The sequence below is a fragment of the Trachurus trachurus genome (genome assembly GCF_905171665.1).
Source record: "Trachurus trachurus genome assembly, chromosome: 16".
NCBI lineage: Eukaryota > Metazoa > Chordata > Actinopteri > Carangiformes > Carangidae > Trachurus > Trachurus trachurus.
The window spans coordinates 30,697,864-30,717,499 of NC_139902.1; the positions used below are offsets into that span (position 1 = coordinate 30,697,864).

The window sequence follows — 19,636 nt, forward strand, 5'->3', positions numbered from 1 at the left end:
CGAAGATCGGTCCGTTTAGAGTTGCTGAAGAGTTTCTCTGATGACTTTAGGTGGAGGCAGGCTAACACTACCCATACACTTCCAGTGTTTGAGCTAAGCTAATTAGCGGTGCACCAGCTCTGCCCGTATCTCCCTTGTTACTGCACGCACAGTCCAAAGGATGGTGTCTATCTGCTTGTCATGGACTCAGGAGTGAGGCAAAAAGTTGCGTATCCCTTTAATGTGTGTGTCTGTATATGTGTGTGTGTGTGTGTGTGCAGGCGGGGGGGGCGGGGTGGAGGGGGCGTCGGGGCTGGTGGGGGCATGTACACAGGCCAGAGTTCACGTCTCCGTCCTCCGTCTGTCCATCCGTCGGTCCGTCCCTCTATGTGACCCAGGCGTCCAGTCTCATCCTCTTCACGTTGGTCCCGTCCTCCTGCGGCTCGGCCGACGGGGGTCTCATCAGGACCATGGTGGACTGCTGCTGCTGCTGCTGCTGCTGCTGCTGCTGCTGCTGCTGCTGCTGGGCGCCGCCGCCGCCCTGGTGGTGGAAGTCACCTCGACCCCCGGCGCCGTCGTCCCGGTCGCTGCCGTCGTACGAGCTGCCGTTGCTACTGAGGCTGTCGACCGGCGAGCGGCCCTGACCCGCCGCCGCCGCCGCCGCCGCCTCCAAGCGCAGGTTGCCGGGATACGCCACCGTCACCAGACCTTGGCCCTGAACGCCGCCGCCAATGATGCCGCCGCCGCCGCAGGTGGAGCTGGGGGTGCTGCGGTCGCGGTTGGGCGACACGGGCTCAGACTTGATGTTGATGTTGGGGTTGGTGTTGACGGTCAGCGCGGCGCCCTGAGGGATGTGACCCACCGGCCTGAGGAGACAGAGACATGACCGCCGTTAGCATCGACATGTCACCGTTAGCATCAACATGTCACCGTTAGCATCAACACGTCAGACTCAACCGGCGGTGTCCTTGAACGCCACATCATCATCATCATAAAACAGCAGTTTGCAGGGATGAAAACAATGCATCACCAGATAAAACCGTATATGCAGGGACATCCAAACCGGAAGTCCCAACCAGAAGTTGCTCTTCTTCGTGTGTAGCCTATCATTTCTATGTGGATAAAAAAATAACTCAGTAACTCAAATGGTCCATGATAAAAAAAATAATTTCCAGCGGATATCTTAGTTACAACATGATTGAGCTAACTAAATATTTTTTTGCATGGATCGTTTATTAAGTTATTGAGTTATTAAAAAACGCTGCTAGCGGCTAATGGCTAACGGCTAACAACTACCAGTCGCCAAGCCGCGCCGCTCCTGCTGACAGGAGAGAGAGAGAGAAAAAATAAAAGAAATGTCTTTGGTGGGTGCTTTGGTTGGGTTTAGGCAATGAAGAAAGGAGTTGGTTAAGTTTAGTAAAAAGACCAGGTAGAGGCGAGACAGGCCAGATAGAGAGCGGGGGGGTTCTTAGAATAACATAGAAATAATATACACGAAGAAAAGCAACTTCCGGTTGGGACTTCCGGTATGGATGAGCTGAGCTATGGCGGCGCCCTTGTCCCTGCACACGGGTAACCCTCTCGATAAAACACACAGTATAAACTGGGCTTTTATTTTGAAAAGCTGACGACACCAGGAAGCTGTGAACAAGGCAAAAAAAACACACAAAAACAAAACAACAGAGACGACAACGACGACATTTGAGGTCACGTTAAAGCAGCACAGCAGAGCACAGTGAAGCCATGCAGCCGCCGCCATGTCGGTTGGAAAAAAGGAGTCTGTTGCTATGGAAACGACCAAGCTGCTGACAGGACAGGTCACCGGCTTCACAGCAGATGTAGAAGCAGAGTCATCATCAGTCTTTGGTGTGTGTGTGTATGTGTGTTGCGTTCAAGTCGACCAGCTGCTGGCGAACGCATCTCAACATCTGTTTAATAAAAATCTGGATTAGATTAAAAAAAAAAAAAAAAACTGCATCACAACTCAGATTTTTTTTTAGTTTTTGTCTTTTTTACATGACTGTTGCTGAAATATTTGGTTCAACGCTGCTTTCCTCACACACACAGACACACACAAACACACACACACAGCACCCGAGGCGGTGATTACCCAGAACACCTTTTTTTTTTTCCTGACGCTTAAACCCAAACGCCCCCGGGTCTGCAGCTCCGAACACGACGATTAGGAGAAAACATGAGACGATGTCACCGACAGAAAGAAGAGGAGGAAGACGAAGAAAAAGAAGAAGAAAGTTGGAGCTGTCTAATTAGCGTTAGCGAGCTGCTAACCTAATTACACCATGTAACACTGAGACTCGTCTGCTCCTTCACACTCTGTGGATTTGTTGCTGCTGCCGAGTTTCAAAGAGGTTATTAAACATCCCATAATGCACCTGATCCAGGGTAAGACGCACGTTTCCCCCCCTCCTGCACCTGAAGGCAGCTTGTGTTTGCATCAGAATGAAGAAGAACTGTGATTTAAAGGTCCAGTCTGTAATAATTGTCAAGGTTTATTGTTAAAATCTGAATCTACTACCCATGAATATATTAGTATAAGTGTTTAATCGCTATAAAATAAAATGTGTTCGGTTTTCGTAGCCTTATAATTCTTCTTTTATATCTACATATAACAAGGGTCTTGCTTTAGAGAGTGTCGCCATCTTGCACCGCCATGTTTGTACGGCAGCCTGGATGGAAAATCCAGCCAGTCAGAGAGCACGTTTCAAGAGTTTCACGTTCATGAATAAACCAAGGAAGAGGAAGGAGGATGGAAAGAAGAAGGAGGAGGAAACTTCACCTCGTCGCTCCTGAAATACTCCAAGTCGTCCCAGTCGTGGTAAACAAACTTTTTTGTCCTCAGAGGCCACCGTCACTTTGCTGAAAGGACGGAGGAGTGTGAGCGAGTGAGTGAGCGCTGCAAACTAGAATCTGAACGTTGGATGTCACGGATTACCTCCCATTTTACACACTGGACCTTGAACGCAGCACGGTTGTTCTGGTCACAGTGTTTCAGAGAAGATCCACAGACCTTCGAACTACAGCAGGTCTCACTTCCTGTCGGCGAAACGACAGGAAACTGAGGCTTCGTTGTCTGGTCTGATGAGACGTTCAGGTGTCGACGGAAAAGTCCGATCTTTGAGTTGACCTGAGTGTCGTCAATGACCGGATCTGGATCTTCTGAAGCTGCTAGTTTCTTAAACATGACGGTGAGTTCACTGGTTGATTCAAGATGATGATGAATCTGCAGCAGCTGTTTGATGCTCTCGTGTTAATAAGAACCAAAAACCTCAGAGGTCCAGAACGGCAAAGTGTACTCAATAAAGTGTGTGTTGAGTGTGTATATAAATATATATATATATGTAGAGAGTGATGCAACAACTCTGCACCGACGTTTATCTCTCTTCAGTCGTCATAACAAAATAACGAGCTGTGAGACACTCGGGACAAAATTCACATCTTTTTCCGTCTGTGTCGGCGTCTGAGCATCGACCTGCCACCAGCCTTTGATCAGCCTCTTCCTCCTCCTCCTCCTCACACTCTTCATCCTCCTCCTCCTCCTCCTCCTCCTCCTCCTCCTCTGGCTGGAGGCTGTGTCGAACCTGTCACCGATCCAGACGTCGGCTGTTGACGCTGCACTGTGAGCGTCTCCACAGCATTTTTTCAGACTGTTCTTTCTCTCTCTTTCTCTCCCTCTCTCTCAGTTTGACTCGGTCGATGTGAATTTGAAGCCCCCAATTACAGCGTCTCGCCCCCCGGGTCTTTTCTAATATGTCATATCATGAGCCATCTGCAGCGCTGTGTCTCTAATGCTCCCTCAATTACTGAGGCAGAGTGAGACGTGTGTGTGTGTGTGTGTGTGTGTGTGAGGGGGGTGAAGACAGACAAGGAGCTGTGTCCTGATTCAGGGTCTGGATCCTTCGGAGGACGCGGCCTACGCAGCCTACGGAGGCGACGGCTTCGGAAACCGTTGGTAAAAGGGACAGTGTCCATCGGAGCATTTCCTGACTGCGTCCAAACACAGTCAACAAGTTGTGTCTCAGTTCAGGGGCTTCGTCCTTCAGAGGACACATGTGAAGGCCGAGTTGGAGGTTTAAAGCTGAACTCTCCTCCTCTGTGTCTCTAACCCTCCTCTCCTCCATGTGCATCTGTTTTTACCAACGAAGCCGGTGAGAAATCAATTCATGGAGCAGTGAGTTGAAAGTGATAGTTCAACATTTTGGCAAATTGGCCCATCGCCCTAATCCCTGTAGTCATAGCAGTAGGTTCGTTACCTTTAATTGTCGGTGCAAGCTGTTTTTAGAACGGCGGAGCAGAGCCGCGAGCTGCTCAGAGCTACGCTACGGAGGCTCATGGGATTTCTTGGTTTCCCAAGTCTCAAACTCATCAAATCCAACAACTCCACAACGCTCTGGTGGACAAGTTGTGACCTGCACATTCACCACGCTATGAGATAATAACACAACGTTACCACACAGAGTTGTTTTAGAGGGAAATTCATGTAAAACCGCTGATCCGCGTTTCTGTTGGGGGCAGTTTTTCACCAAGCAGTCTCTGTATTATCTGTAACGTTGTGTTATTATCTCATAGCGTGGTGAATGTGCAGGTCACAACTTGTCCACCAGAGCGTTGTGGAGTTGTTGGATTGTGTATTTGATGAGTTTGATGAGGGAAACCAAGAAATCCCATAATGAGCCTCCGTAGCGTAGCGCTGAGCAGCTCACGGCTCTGCTCCGCTGTTCTAAAAATAGCTTGCACCGACAATTAAAGGTAACGAACCTACTGCTATGACTATAGGGATTATGGCAATGGGCACAATTTGACAAAATGTTGAACTATCACTTAAATAGAGCTGGAACTGTGTAGTGGAAAAGAGGCAGGTGTGATGTGTCGTCCTAGAACAGGTGAGAGAAGGACGGATTTGGAGGAACCTTGAATCGGGACAGGGTTTGGGAACTGAGACACGGCTACAGACAGACAGACAGATGGTTGGTCGGTCTCCTTCAGGTGATGTCGGTCTGCAGCTCTGTGCAAACACAACACTCCTTTCCTCCTCCTCCTACACACACACACACATATATAAACGAGTCCCTAGGCAGCACTAAGCCTCTTCATCAGCCTGCAGCTCGGCTCTGTCCCGGCTCGGCTCGGCTCAGGTAGATGGATGTTGGTGCCACGGGAGGGGGGGGGGGGGGGGGGCGCCGCGCGGTGCCGTTGTTATGGCGAGTGTAAAAAGGGCCGAGTCAGCGCGGGCGGTGACAGTGATGAAGGCGAGCAGCGGCGAGCAGAGCTGCTGTAGCCCCAACACACACACACACACACACACACTCAGAGCGCTAACAAGACATCCAGCAGCAAACAGCACAGAGAGAAGGAAGGAAAGAAAGAAAGAACAGCAGACGCTTTGTTTACAGCCACGTTTCCCAAAATGCTTTGCTGCTCTGAGGAAACTGGGGTGAGTTCAGTTCACTTACAGAAACACTTAGAAACCTGTGGTGTTTGACTTCAATTCTGTGAATGTTTCCCTCATGAGAACGAGTCGAAACTGAAGTGATGAGCAGGTTCACGTCTCTGCTTTTATTTTGAAAGCTTCAGCCTGTGTTTTATTTTGAAAGTCTGATCCATAATAAGATATTAAAACCATCCCAGTGTTGGTCTACAAATAAATAAGTCCTTTCATGTGTTGCTATATCTTTTTTTGATACTGTGTGGGTGTCACCTTAACCTTTAGAAAATTTTATCAAATATATGTGCATATACTACATTTCTATTAATAACATATGTGCATATTAAATAAAAGCACATATGTTCTTTCTTATGTGGATTGCACATGTCTAGTCCACACATAAATGTATGTCAATGTATATGAAGGTCTATGTTTGTGTATATTGTCACATGTTATAAATATATATCCATGTCAAACCTGTCAGTATATGTTGATATTATAAACAGAATGTAAATATGTCAACATTTAAAAGCAAAACATACAATATATAGAGTTGTTACGTTTGCTGTTTAAATAAACTTGCAAACATAAACTAAATATGTTGCTAATACTGTATGGTTGCAACATCTTCATATAGATATTTTCAGTATATGCACATGAACAAATGTTACTATATCTTCCTATATGGGACAGATAAAGGGTCATTATGTTATATAAGAGGTAGATTAGATTTGTGACTAAGATTATTACCTGATGTCCAATTGTTTAAATGCTAAGAATCAGTTTATTTTAGCTCTACTTCCCTGTTTCTTCTAGTTCATATCATGTTCTTGTACTCGTGTCACCACCAGGTCACTGTCACTCTGCTCCTCGGTGCAGCGGGTATTTTGGGAAGCGTGGAGCTGCAGCCGTGTGACTGAAGTGTAGAAGGTACAGTACCAGCAGAGAGCCTCCTCCCTGCCAAAGAGCAAGTTGGACTGAGAGGCCAAGCTGTGGAGGGAGGGAGAGGGGAGAGAAGAGAGGAGGGGGGGAGACAAGCAAGTTTTACAAAATAAAAGCAGAAGAAGGAAGAAGGAACAGCGGGGAAACAGAAGGACGGAGGACGTTCGGTCACGGTCACTGGGAGAGAAAACTACAAAAGGTCCGACAGCTGCTTCAGTCGCACGGTGTCGATGTTGTTAGAGCTGCAGGAAGAGTTAGAGCCTCGGATCACAACACAACACACAACACAACACACAACACACAACACCGTCTTACACTCCATGAAATCATCGGCTTCTTCGTTAGTTTTATCTAGAGCTGACATGTGAGGAGCTACATATGTTTAAGGGAAAGTTCAACATTTCAGCAAATTGGCCCATTGCCATAATCCCTATAGTCATAGCAGTAGGTTCGTTACCTTTAATTGTCGGTGCAAGCTGTTTTTAGAACGGTGGAGCAGAGCCATGAGCTGCTCAGAGCTACGCTACGGAGGCTCATGGAATTTCTTGGTTTCCCTCATCAAACTCATCAAATACACAATCCAACAACTCCACAACGCTCTGGTGGACAAGTTGTGACCTGCACATTCACCACACTATGAGATAATAACACAACGTTACCAGACAGAGTTGTTGTAGAGGTAAATTCATGCAAAACGCTGATGCACGTTGCCTTCAGGGACAGTTTTTCATCAAGCAGACTCTGTATTTCCCTCTAAAACAACTCTGTCTGGTAACGTTGTGTTATTATCTCATAGCGTGGTGAATGTGAAGGTCACAACTTGTCCACCAGAGCGTTTTTGTGGAGTTGTTGGATTGTGTATTTGATGAGTTTGATGAGGGAAACCAAGAAATCCCATGAGCCTCCGTAGCGTAGCTCTGAGCAGCTCACGGCTCTGCTCCGCCGTTCTAAAAATAGTTTGCACCGACAATTAAAGGCAACAAACCTACTGCTACGACTATAGGGATTATGGCAATGGGCCAATTTGCCAAAATGTTGAACCATCCCTTTAAAATCTCCTGCTGCAGCCTGCAGACCAACATGATGAAGATGATGTTGATGACGGTCCTGAACATGTTGCAGCTTCAGAGTCAGTTTTTATCTCCTGTGCAGCAGCAGCAGCAGGAGGTTTAATGGAGCTGCTTCCTCCTCCTCCTCCTCCTCCTCCTCCTCCTCCTCCTCCTCCTCCTCTTCCTCCTCCTCCTCCTCCTCCTCCTCCTCCTCCTCCTCTCTGCTTCTAATCTGTCGTCTGGGAAAACACTGATTCGTCTGGGGAGGTTTTACTGAGCTGCTCTGTGCCCTGCTGACAAACACTGCGTGTGGAAGTGTCTGCGAGTGGTTTCTCTTCTTTTTCTCCTCCGTCTTCTTCTATTTTTCCTCTTAAACCACCGCGGACAGAACAGAACAGAACAGAACGGAGGAGAGAAACATTTGATCCTTCGTAGCTTCATAAACAAACAGACTGAACAACAGTTGATGCAGCAGACGACGACGACGATGTCTCTAAAAGTTGCCCCCTGTTCATTTCCTGTCTGAGCGATAACACATCCACACACACACACACACACACACACACACACACAAACAGACAGCGAGCTGCGGCTCTGCGGCTCTGCAGGGCGGCGGCCGCGACATTAACATTTAGATTGAAGATGAGAGTCAACAGGTGTTTGGAGAATTAAAGGCCGACGCACAGAAAAAAGAGGCAGGAAATAAGCAGAGAGGGAGAGATGACAGGAGCGAGGGCGACAGTGAAGGCAACGCTCGCCGACAGAGTGTCAGTCAGGGTGTGATGGAGGGAGGAGGGGAGGGAGAGAGGGAGGGGGGAGGGAGGATGGATGAAATCAAAAACAAACTGGAGAGTCTGAGCCTGGAGAAGAGTTCCCATGATTCTGTGCTGTTCGTTTTAAAACTCTGCTTATCAATAAAAATCCTGTTTATTATTAGTTAGTGATTAAAATCTTGACCCCCTTGAAAATGAGATGCTACATCTCAAGGGGCTATCCTTTAATAAATTCAAATTTATTACAACTACAGATGGAAATAATGATTAGTTGTTGATGTTTTTTGACATTTCCAGTGAATTTAAAAACTGTTTTCTTTATAATTGCTGTTTTTTTCTCTCCTGTTGTCCTCCTGGGTCAAGGAAGGAAGGACGTAGGGAAAGTAGGAAGGAGGGACAGAAGGACAAAGGGAACAATGGGAGAAAAGAAGGAAGGGAAAAATGAAGGAAAGATAGATGGAGGGAGGGAACAGATTGGGTCAAAAAGGAAGGAAGAAGTAAGGACGAAGGGAATGAAGGAAGGAAGGAAGGAAGGATTGTGGAAAGAAGGAAGGAAAAAGGAAGGAAAGAAAGATGGAGGGAGGGAACAGATCAGGTCAAAGAAGGAAGCGGAAGGATGGACGAAGGGAAAGAAGGAAGGAAGGAAGGAAAAGGGAAGAGAAAAAGGATTGTGGAAAGAAGGAAGGGAAAAGGAAGGAAATAAAGATGGAGGGAGGGAACAGATCAGGTCAATTTGGTCAAAAAAGAAAGAAGAAGTAAGGACGAAGGGAAGGAAGGAAGGAAGGAAGGAAGGAAGGAAGGAAGGAAGGAAGGAAGGAAGGAAGGAAGGAAGGAAGGAAGGAAGGAAGGAAGGAAAAGGGAAGGGACAAAGGAAGGGAAGAAAGATTGAGGGAGGGAACAGATTAGGCCAAAGAAGGAAGCAGAAGGATGGACGAAGTTAAAGAAGGGAGGAAAGAAGGAAGGAAAAAGGATTGTGGAAAGGGAGAAAGGTAGGAAAGAGGGAAGGATGGAGGAAGGGAACAGATTGGGTCAATTTGACCCAGAAGGACAACACCAACATCATCATATCTTTACATGTTCTACGTTTCCTCATAGATTTCATTATATCAGGCCATATTTGTTGTATTTTTTTTATCTTTTTAACTGACTTCATATTTAACAGAGCAGCTGAAACTGAACATATTAAAGTATCTGATCCTGATTCTGATGCTTTTATTGAACTAAATAAACAGTTTCTGATTCACTTTCCTCTGATTTCATCTCTGATCTGTCGTCTGCTTCAGTTTCTTTTCTCCCACATGTTTTGTTTTGGTCGACCGCTGCAGGAAGCGACTGTCACACACACACAGATATATTTATGTACAACAACAACAACCTTCAGCCCGTCACACACCGACATCGACAGCTGTCGTTACTCTCACTCTCCTTTTTAACACATTTCTCTTATTCTTTATCTTTTTTTTCTTCTTTTTTTTCCCTCTGAGCAGCTGGACGATGCGTTCAAAGACCAGATGTGAGTGTTCGAAACAAACGGCGTCGGCCTTAAAAAATCACAGTGAGATCAGACGTGAGACTGTTCTCTGTTTTATCAGAAGCTTCGACAGCTCGGTGCCGCGACGTCTGGATTATTCTCTGTAGTAGTGATGCGTTTAAGGGCCGTCGTGCATCTGAGGCTCGGGCGCTGCATGGTGTGTCTGTGTGTGTGTGTGTGTCACCTGAGAGTGACAGCTGTGCACAGATGTTGGTTCAACTGGTTCAGTGTCTGCGACCAAGAAATGTAAGATTTTTGTTGTTTGTTAATTCACTGCTAAAAATCAATAATAATTGTTGAAACTAGATAACCCTGAATGACCTAAAAATTGTTATTTAATCCTACGTGTTTCCTTCTTTGATTCAAAATATTACCATATATCATTGAGAAAGTCACAATATAATATAATATAATATAATATAAAATGATATAGTATAATATAATAGGATATGATGATATATGATATGATATAATATAATCTGCTGAAATGTAATAGATGACCCTGAATGACCTTAAAGTTGTTATTTAATCCTTCATGTTTCCTTCTTTGATTCAAAATATTACCAAATATTATTAAGAAAGTCATAATATAATATAATATGATGATATATGATATGATATGATATGATATAATATATAATATTCCTCGTATAATGTAAAAATCACAGTGAGATCAGACGAGAGACTGTTTTCTGTTTTATCAGAAGCTTCGACAGCTCGGCGACGTCTGGATTATTCCCTGTAGTAGTGATACGTTTAAGGTCCGTCGTGCATCTGAGGCTCGGGCGCTGCATGGTGTGTGTGTGTGTGTGTGTGTGTGTGTCACCTGAGAGTGACAGCTGTGCACAGATGTTGGTTCAACTGGTTCAGTGTCTGCGACCAAGAAATGTAAGATTTTTGTTTGTTAATTCACTGCTAAAAATCAATAATAATTGTTGAAACTAGATGACCCTGAATGACCTAAAAGCTGTTATTTAATCCTACGTGTTTCCTTCTTTGATTCAAAATATTACCATATATCATTGAGAAAGTCACAATATAATATAATATAATATAAAATGATATAGTATAATATAATAGGATATGATGATATATGATATGATATAATATAATATAATCTGTTGAAATGTAATAGATGACCCTGAATGACCTTAAAGTTGTTATTTAATCCTTCATGTTTCCTTCTTTGATTCAAAATATTACCAAATATTATTAAGAAAGTCATAATATAATATAATATGATGATATATGATATATGATATGATATGATATGATATGATATGATATAATCTGCTAAAATGTAATATAATATAATATAATATAATAATAATTCATTTTTAAAGGTGAAATTAAAGTTTTAAACTTACAGATGACCTGTTAAAGTGACATCATCTATCTATCTAAAAAACGGCGTCGGCCTTAAAAAATCACAGTGAGATCAGACGTTGAGACTGTTTTCTGTTTTATCAGAAGCTTCGACAGCTCGGTGCCGCGATGTCTGGATTATTCTCTGTAGTAGTGATGCGTTTAAGGGCCGTCGTGCATCTGAGGCTCGGGCGCTGCATGGTGTGTGTGTGTGTGTGTGTGTGTGTGTGTGTGTCACCTGAGAGTGACAGCTGTGCACAGATGTTGGTTCAACTGGTTCAGTGTCTGCGTGCGACTGAGAGCGACTTTCACAGCCGAAACCCTAACGAGACGACGAGACATCTTCCCTCTGTGACGCCGGCGACGACACTTCCAACGAGTCTCAGATCTCAGCACAACTAACTCAGTCAGGACTGAACTGAAGTCTCACACACACACTCACACACACAGCGAAGCAACAACTGGCATCACAGCCGACACACAAACACAAAGACACGACAGTTTGATTTCATGTTTGTCGTGTAATTGCACCTCTTGTGTGTGTTTGTGTTTAGTTTTTTTTTTTCTGGGGTTGTTTTGAGCATCGTCGTGACTTGACAGATAAAAGTAGAGACAAGGCGAAGCCGTGAGGCGTTTAGGTGCCATATCGTGTCATTCACCTCAGGTTAGCAGCAAAATTGGAGATGCAGTTAACCATCTCCGCACTCTGTTTCTCTGCACCCCACATGCTGTGGAGAAAAAGGAAGGGAGGGGGGGAGGGACAAAACAAAGAGGCCGTTACAAAGCTGCTCCCCAGTCTGGAGCTCTGAGGCTCGGCGCTAACGGCTAAATGCTAACACACACTCACACACACACAGAGAGAGAGAGGGGGCTGATGGGAGAGTAGGAGCTCCAACAACACAAACACCTCAGTCACAAAGACTCAACTCAAACTCTGGTAAATGTGTGATTGATTACCAATAATCACTGTCTAATCAAACATTTCATCACGTCCTATACAGTAATAATATAAAACAGATTCAACAAGACAATGATACAGTTCTTTATCGATGACCCAAAGGCACCACAACAGGAAGTTGATTGGTTTTGAATCAGGGATCAATGATCAATATGAAACAACATCATCACTTCTATTTATATTGAAACACAAAAAGAAACATTTAAATAAAAAATAATATTTTTTTATAGAAACCTTCCTCCTGATCAATACTGTATACTTTAAACTTTTCATTTACTCAAACAGAACGCGTGTGTCTGTTGTGTGACCTCTGACCTCAAATGACCCTGAATGACCAAGAAATTTAAGATTTTTTTGTTGTTGTTTGTGTGTCTGTTTGTTAATTCACTGCTAAAAATCAATAAAAATTGTTGAAACTAGATGACCCTGAATGACCTAAGCTGTTATTTAATCCTACGAGTTTCCTTCTTTGATTCAAAGTATTACCAAATATCATTGAGAAAGTCATAATATAATATAATATAATATAAAATGATATAGTATAATATGATGATATATGATATAATATGATATGATATGATATAATATAATATAATCTGCTGAAATGTAATAGATGGCCCTGAATGACCTAAAAGTTGTTATTTAATCCTTCATGTTTCATTCTTTGATTCAAAATATTACCAAATATCATTAAGAAAGTCATGATCATGAAATAATGACATGATATGATATAATATGATATGATATATAATATAATATGATATAATATAGTATGATATGATATGATATGATATAATATAATATAAAATAGTAATTTTAAAGGTGAAATTAAAGTTTTAAACTTACAGATGACCTGTTTAAGTTTTACAAGTCTGAATATCAAAACCCCAGCTGTGACTGAAAACACCTGAGTGGGCGGAGCTAAGCTGATCAGCTGACTGACCAATGACTTCCTGTAGTGACAACGTTGCTCCTGTTTTTCTCTCTCTGAGCTAAATGAGAGGCTCCAGTGGGAGGCAGAGCTGAGGGGGGAGGAGGAGGGGGAGGGGGAGGAGGAGGGGGGGTATCTAGGTCACCATGAAGATGAATCGACCACAGCTGGAGTGATGCTGCTACAGCTCCCAGTGTTTCATTAAGTAGCTGCTGTTTCTCAATCAGCTGACGGGCGCCGTGCGTTACGGGTCAAAGGTCACGGGTCAAAGGTCAAAGGTCAGGAGCAGATCACTCTAATCAAGTGAGTTTGTTCTGAGTGAAAAAAAATAAATCAGAGAAATGTAACGGGAGCTTACACCAAGTTGCTGAGCGATGCGAGGAGCTGTGGCTGCTGCTGCTGCTGCTGCTGCTGCTGTTGCTGGGAGACGGCCGGCTGCTGTTGCTGTTGCCAGGTAGCCATGTTGCCAGGCACCAGCCCGGATGGTGTGAACGTCTGGAGCGCCGTGAGATCTGCACTCGTCAGCTGGTACTCTGAGAGCGAGGAAAGGGAAGGATGGAGGGAGGGAGGAAGAGAGAAAGGAGGAGAGGAGGATTGTTTTACATCATACAACTTTCTGCTGCATCAATATTAATCAGCTCTGATCCATATTAATGTGAAACCTTTGAAGTGGAATCGCTCCAGAAGCTCGCACACAATGAACAAAGTGAATATTCATCACATCCACACGTTTCCTACTTTCTCCTTTTTCTTCTCTTTAACATGACACAAGATTTTCTCTCAACTCCACTCGACTTCACTGTTTTTTTAAAATCATTGACTCATTTTTAAAAGAATTAAATCCAACTCTAACTAACCCTCTTCTTGTGAAATACGAGACAAACAACACAGTGAACACACATTGATGTATACACAAAGTGTGTATTTCAGGTATAATATATATAATATATGGTCGTAATAGTGATAATAATAAAGAAATAAAGAAATGAAGAAAGAAAAAAAGACAGAAATAAATAAATATAGAAATAGAGAAAGAAAGAAATAGAGAAAGAAAGAAAGAAAGAAATATAGAAAGAAAGAAATAGAGAAAGAAAGGAATAGAGAAAAAGAGAAAGAAAGAAATGGAGAAAGAAATTAATAGAGAAAAAAAGAAATAGAGAAATGGAGAAAGAAAGACAGAAAGAAAGAAAGACAGAAAGAAAGAAAGAAAGAAAGAAAGAGAGAAATAGAGAAAGAAATGAATAGAGAAAAAAAGAAATAGAGAAAGAAATGAATAGAGAAAAAGAGAAAGAAAGAAATGGAGAAAGAAAGGAATAGAGAAAAAGAGAAAGAAAGAAATAGAGAAAGAAAGAAAGAAATAGAGACAGAAAAAAAGAAAGAAAGAAATAGAGAAAGAAAGACAGAAAGAAAGAAAGAAAGACAGAAAGAAGGAAATAGAGAAAGAAAGGAATAGAGAAAAAGAGAAAGAAAGAAAGAAATAGAGACAGAAAAAAGAAAGAAAGAAATAGAGAAAGAAAGAAAGACAGAAAGAAAGAAATAGAGAAAGAAAGAAAGAAATAGAGACAGAAAGAAAGAAATAGAGACAGAAAAAAAGAAAGAAAGAAATAGAGAAAGAAAGACAGAAAAAAAAGAAAGAAAGAAAGAAATAGAGAAAGAAAAAAGAAAGAAAGAAAGAAAGGAATTGAGAAAAAGAAAGAAAGGAATAGAGAAAAAGAGAAAGAAAGAAATAGAGAAAGAAAGAAAGAAATAGAGACAGAAAAAAAGAAAGAAAGAAATAGAGAAAGAAAGAAAGAAAGAAAGAAAGAAAGAAAGACTTTTCTTTTCTTCTTCCTACCGGTGTTGTAGGCCGTCTGCATCCCGGAGAAGGGCGCTAGGAGACTGGGCGTTGCCACGGAGACCACCGGGGTGGTGAGCGACTGAGCCACCTGGGAGCCTCCTAGCCGCTGAGCATTCTGGGAAAACACAGAGAGACAAACAGAGACAGGAAGTTGAGTGTTAGGAAACAGGAAGTGAAGGACGCTGCAGTGGATCTTTAAAAAAAAAGGACTTTAAGGGAGATAGAGCGGATTTTAAAGAGGAAATATTATGGAAATATCACTTTTTGAACGCTCTTTAACATATTTGGGTGTTTGTTTTGTCTTTTGGAGCCAAAAATGTGAGAATTGACAAAAAATCTGTAACTTTCAGGCTCCTGAGGTTGAAATCCATGTGGTTTTACGAGCTGTTCCCTCAGTTGTCATTCAATGATGTAACTAGGATTCGAATTTGCATAACCCCGCCCCTACCTGGTACCGGTAGAAGGGGGCGGGGCAAGCAGTGGCTCATTTGCATTTAAAGGGACAGACAGAGAGCTGTGATGTTTGATCCTTGGGGGATTTTGTCTTTAAGACACCTGGGAACTATTTTAATTTGTAGAAAAGGGGCAGAATACGTCTCCTTTAAAGGAGGAGGAGGTGATGTGTGTGTGTGTGTGTGTGGGGAGGGGGGGGGGGGGAGTTAAGTCAAACTAAATCTAATAATGAATCTGAGGCCTCGCTCCTGGTCATGGGCTTTTTTTTCTCTCCTTATAAGGTCTGAGCGTGAGGCGTTCAGGGCCGATCGTGACTTCATCCATTTTCAACATCAATAATAATGATGATAATAGTTAACATGTGCTCTCTCACTGTGCAGCACATGGATGAAGGAGGAGGAGGAGGAGGAGAAGGAGGAGGAGGAGGAGGAGGAGGAAGAGGGGGGGGGGGGGGGGGGGGGTTAAACACAGAAGCTGCTTCTGATTGAGGCAGAAATAAAAACAACTTAGACCGAAGTTTGAGACGACGGCGAGGAGGAAGTCGTTTCAACTTCGTCTCTGTGACACTTCAACATCGGGGCCGTGCAGGATGAGAAAGTGTCTCACATCTTAAGGTGGCGTTGGCACGGCAACACTGTAGCTGCTACTGCCTCTGTCGTTGCTGTTGCCGTTGCCGTTGCCGGGGGCGCCCGGGGTGCTGGTGTCATACATACGGCGTGACGGTGGAAGAGGTGTGATGATGAGAGGCGACGCCGTGCTGCAGGATCATGCTGACAGGAACACATGCACCACCGAGTGAGTGTGTGTGTGTGTGTAGAGGTATGCGAGGAATGAATTCACAATGTGAGGTGTGTGTGTGTTTGTTCTGAGGTGTGTGTGTGTGTTTAAGGGAGTGAAATATGCATGAACACAATGTTAGCATGCACGTGTGTGTGTGTGTGTGTGTGTGTGTCCGTCTTCACATCCTCAGATGACACATGCACATGCATCAGACCATCAGCTGGTCGCGCTCCGTTTCTACGGTTTCATCTGGACTCTACCGCAACACACAGTGATAATACTTACACTACACATACTGATACAACAGGTGTGTATCTATCTGCTGTTTTGTTAAACTGTGTTTTTCTTAACTTATGTTTCTTATGCACACGGCAAAGAAGAATTTCCACTGCTTTTTACAGGGGACAATAAATGTTTTCTGATTCATTTTCAAAATAAAATCACTTCTAAAATGTTTTACAACTATATTTTGCTTATAAAATATTCAGTGAACTTCACTCTCAGACTTTCTGAACTGTGAATCTGTCAATAAACAAAGTCTTGATTCACTATTGTATAAAATGTATTTCTCTGTGTCTCAGTCTGATATGTGTCGTTTATATATTCTTGTATGCATTTTTATTGTTATTCTGCTGATCTACACTTCTTAGGATGCGCATGTAGGATTATTTTCATCTGGATCTACTTGCTACTTGCTCAAACTAAAAACATTTATATCCATTAATGATTTTAAGAGCATCATACAGAGTATTCAGTCACTCTGTCGGAGTAGCTGACTTTTTGTTTAGTTGTTTATTGTGGATCTTGTATGTTGTGATTTTTATGGCTGCTAACTCAACCAGGTCTCTTTATTTTTGATCTCAATGGGACTTCCTGGTTAAATAAAGGTTAATAAAAAAAAATATTGTACATCATCGTCATTATTATTACTGTTGATATCATTTACCCAAAAGTCCAAATCAAGTCTTGGAGAAAGTTGTTTGCTCTTATTTTGAAAAGTTGTTTCTATATATTTGTAAAGTTGAGAGACTTTCTGATGTGAACTGATTCTATAGAAATAAAAACTGACTTGACCTTGTGGGAAACTCACAGATTAACTTTCTCACCTTCTTCATGAACCTTGTGACGACTGACAGTTAACCGCTCCGTCCTGTTTCCAGCCTTTATGCTGCGCAACTTCATATATAAGACACATGTCTCTTTAAATTCACTCTGTAGTTCAATAAAAACTAGATACAAATAAAATAAAAGACTCTTTTTATTTCACTAATTCAGTTATTCATTAATATAATATTAATATTGATATTGATGACGCAGTGTGACATAGTTTCAAAGTGTTTCTAACTTTCTCTTGTTGTTGAATGGACCTGTCATGACTCACTCGGCACACGCCTGGTAATCACACACCAGCAGCGAGCCGCCGCCTTGCTGTTTTATTCTCCTCTGTATTGTTGTTGTTTGATTTTGTCGTTGATGTTGTCGACGAACCAGAAAAACCTGAACCTGATCCAGGAAGTGAAATCTGCCCTTCAGAATAAAAGCCCAACGTCTCCTCTCTCTGATGATAAATGGGATGCATTGACTGACTGACTGACGGTGTCACACTCATGCTGCTGGGTGAGATCACACAGAGAGTCGACACCACATCAGGCTTCAGGCTAAAGAAGTCTAAAGTCTATTCACCTCACTCACCAACTCCAGCTCCTCCTCTGTCTGCACGGCCGGCCGAGGGGGGAGGAGGAAGGAGGGAGGAAGGAGGGAGGGGGGAAGGAGGTGAAAAACAAGAGGACGGTTACACGTCTCTACAACAAGTAGACGGAAGAGAAATAGAAACAACAGCAGCAAAGAGGAGAACGACTGGATCCAGATGTTGAGACGTTGTTTTTGTTGCACAGACAAGTTTCTTCTCCGGTAACACTTTAGATTAGGGAACATATTCACCATTAACTAGGTGCTTATTAATATGCATATAAGTAGCTTACTAGCTCCTTATTAGTAATTATTAAGCCTTATTCTACCTCTATTACACCATGAATTAAGATTTTTCCAGATATTAACTCTTAATTATGGCTTATTCATTGTAAATTAATGCTTTGTTGTTTCTGAATAACGATGTGAATAACCAGTGGCTTATTGGGGCAGTAGCGCAAGAACAGTAATTATTCCTTTATCACTCTGAATTAGTACAGTAGCATTAATGCATTAATTTACAATGAATAAGCCATAATTAGTTAGCGTTAATATCATGAAAAATCTTAAAAAAGGAAAAAGTATGTATACTGTACATATTTATACTACACATACTGATACTACAGGTGTTTCTACTCTTTCTGTATCTATCTGCTGTTTTGTTAAACTGTGAACTGTAAACTGTAAAAACTGTAAACTTTTATGCACACGTCAAAGAAGAATTTCCACAGCTTTTTACAGGGGACAATAAAGGTTTTCTGATTCATTTTCAAAATAAAATCACTTCTAAAATGTTTTACAACAATATTATGTCTCTTTTATATATTCTTGTATGTATTCTTTATTGTTAATGTTAAATTTGAGAAGTTTTTTTTACTTGAAGCAAGTCAAGAGTTGATATTCCTGTGTTTATGACACAAACGGTAGCTTTCCGACTGCTCCTGAGCACACCGAGCGTCAACTTGGGTCTCGCGCGAGACTCCAGGAGACTTTGAATTAGATCTAGTTTTACAAACATGTCGGCTTGCTTGAAGCAGGGCTTAAAGTAAAAAAAAATCCTGAGCCTGAACTTTTTTCCAAGGAGCGGGGTGCAGTGGATCCGACACATACACATTATAGGCAATTTAGCAAACAACTTTTTGGCATTGTGCTTGGTAATGTACACAGGGTTCATACACATTTTAACCAACAAATTTCCATGACTTGGCAACAAGTTTCCATGACATTACAAGACCTCTAAAACATCAATATATGCATGAAATGTATGAAAACTATGTAAAAAAGTGGAAATGTAAAAAAAATAGATCTAATGACAATGGGCTTTATGCACAGCTCCACTACTTCCTGAGCTCAAGCCAGTTTCATTACATAAAGACAAACTGATTAATCCAGGTGTGTCTGACCTCACAACAATGGTCATTCCCCCCCAGGCAAGAATGGCTGGAGTGTATGAAACTGAACTCAACTGGTCTAGTGGGGAGCAAAAACAAATCTCATATTTTAAATCAAGGGGTCTGGACCAGCCATTCAAGGGCCCGTTTCCTCTGCTATGAGGTGTGGGGGGGCACGTCCGTGCAGCGTTGCGCTGCGGACATGCACGGAAAAAAAAAAAAAACGAATGCGCGCCGTTACGTCCGCTCGGCCTCGGACCACCAGGTTCGTTTGTGCCGACGTCAACAGCGGCAAGAGACCCGACGCTACTTGGCGTATCACTGCCTCCAGCGAGTGACTGAGTCACGTCACCAGGCTCATACAGTACGCGCAGGCAGGCCAGGGGTTGTCTCGCATACGACACATTTCGCTTTGTCTTTGTCCTCCGTCTTCCCCAGCCATGAACTTCTCTGTGTGCAGTTGTGTGGGTGTGTTTTTTTTTTTTCTGAAATTTTCAAATGCCGGAGATCCGGCA

General features: G+C 42.7%; 1 protein-coding gene across 8 annotated transcripts in view; it reads right to left on the reverse strand.

Moving 5' to 3' along the window:
- Positions 1–234: 234 nt before the first annotated feature.
- Positions 235–19,636, reverse strand: part of mef2d (myocyte enhancer factor 2d) — a 133,521-nt gene continuing 114,119 nt past the window's right edge. For 4 of the 8 annotated variants that reach the window (XM_083989312.1, XM_083989315.1, XM_083989314.1 and 1 more), the window contains 5 exons: positions 17,725–17,754; positions 14,806–14,923; positions 13,330–13,504; positions 11,742–11,810; positions 235–845 (listed from right to left, as the gene is read on the reverse strand). In XM_083989312.1, the coding sequence (XP_083845438.1) occupies positions 365–845; positions 11,742–11,810; positions 13,330–13,504; positions 14,806–14,923; positions 17,725–17,754 (873 nt within the window). In that variant the 3' untranslated portion in view covers positions 235–364. The remainder of the gene's footprint in view (positions 846–11,741; positions 11,811–13,329; positions 13,505–14,805; positions 14,924–17,724; positions 17,755–19,636) is intronic. The other 4 variants (XM_083989316.1, XM_083989317.1, XM_083989318.1 and 1 more) reach the window with 2 other exon arrangements.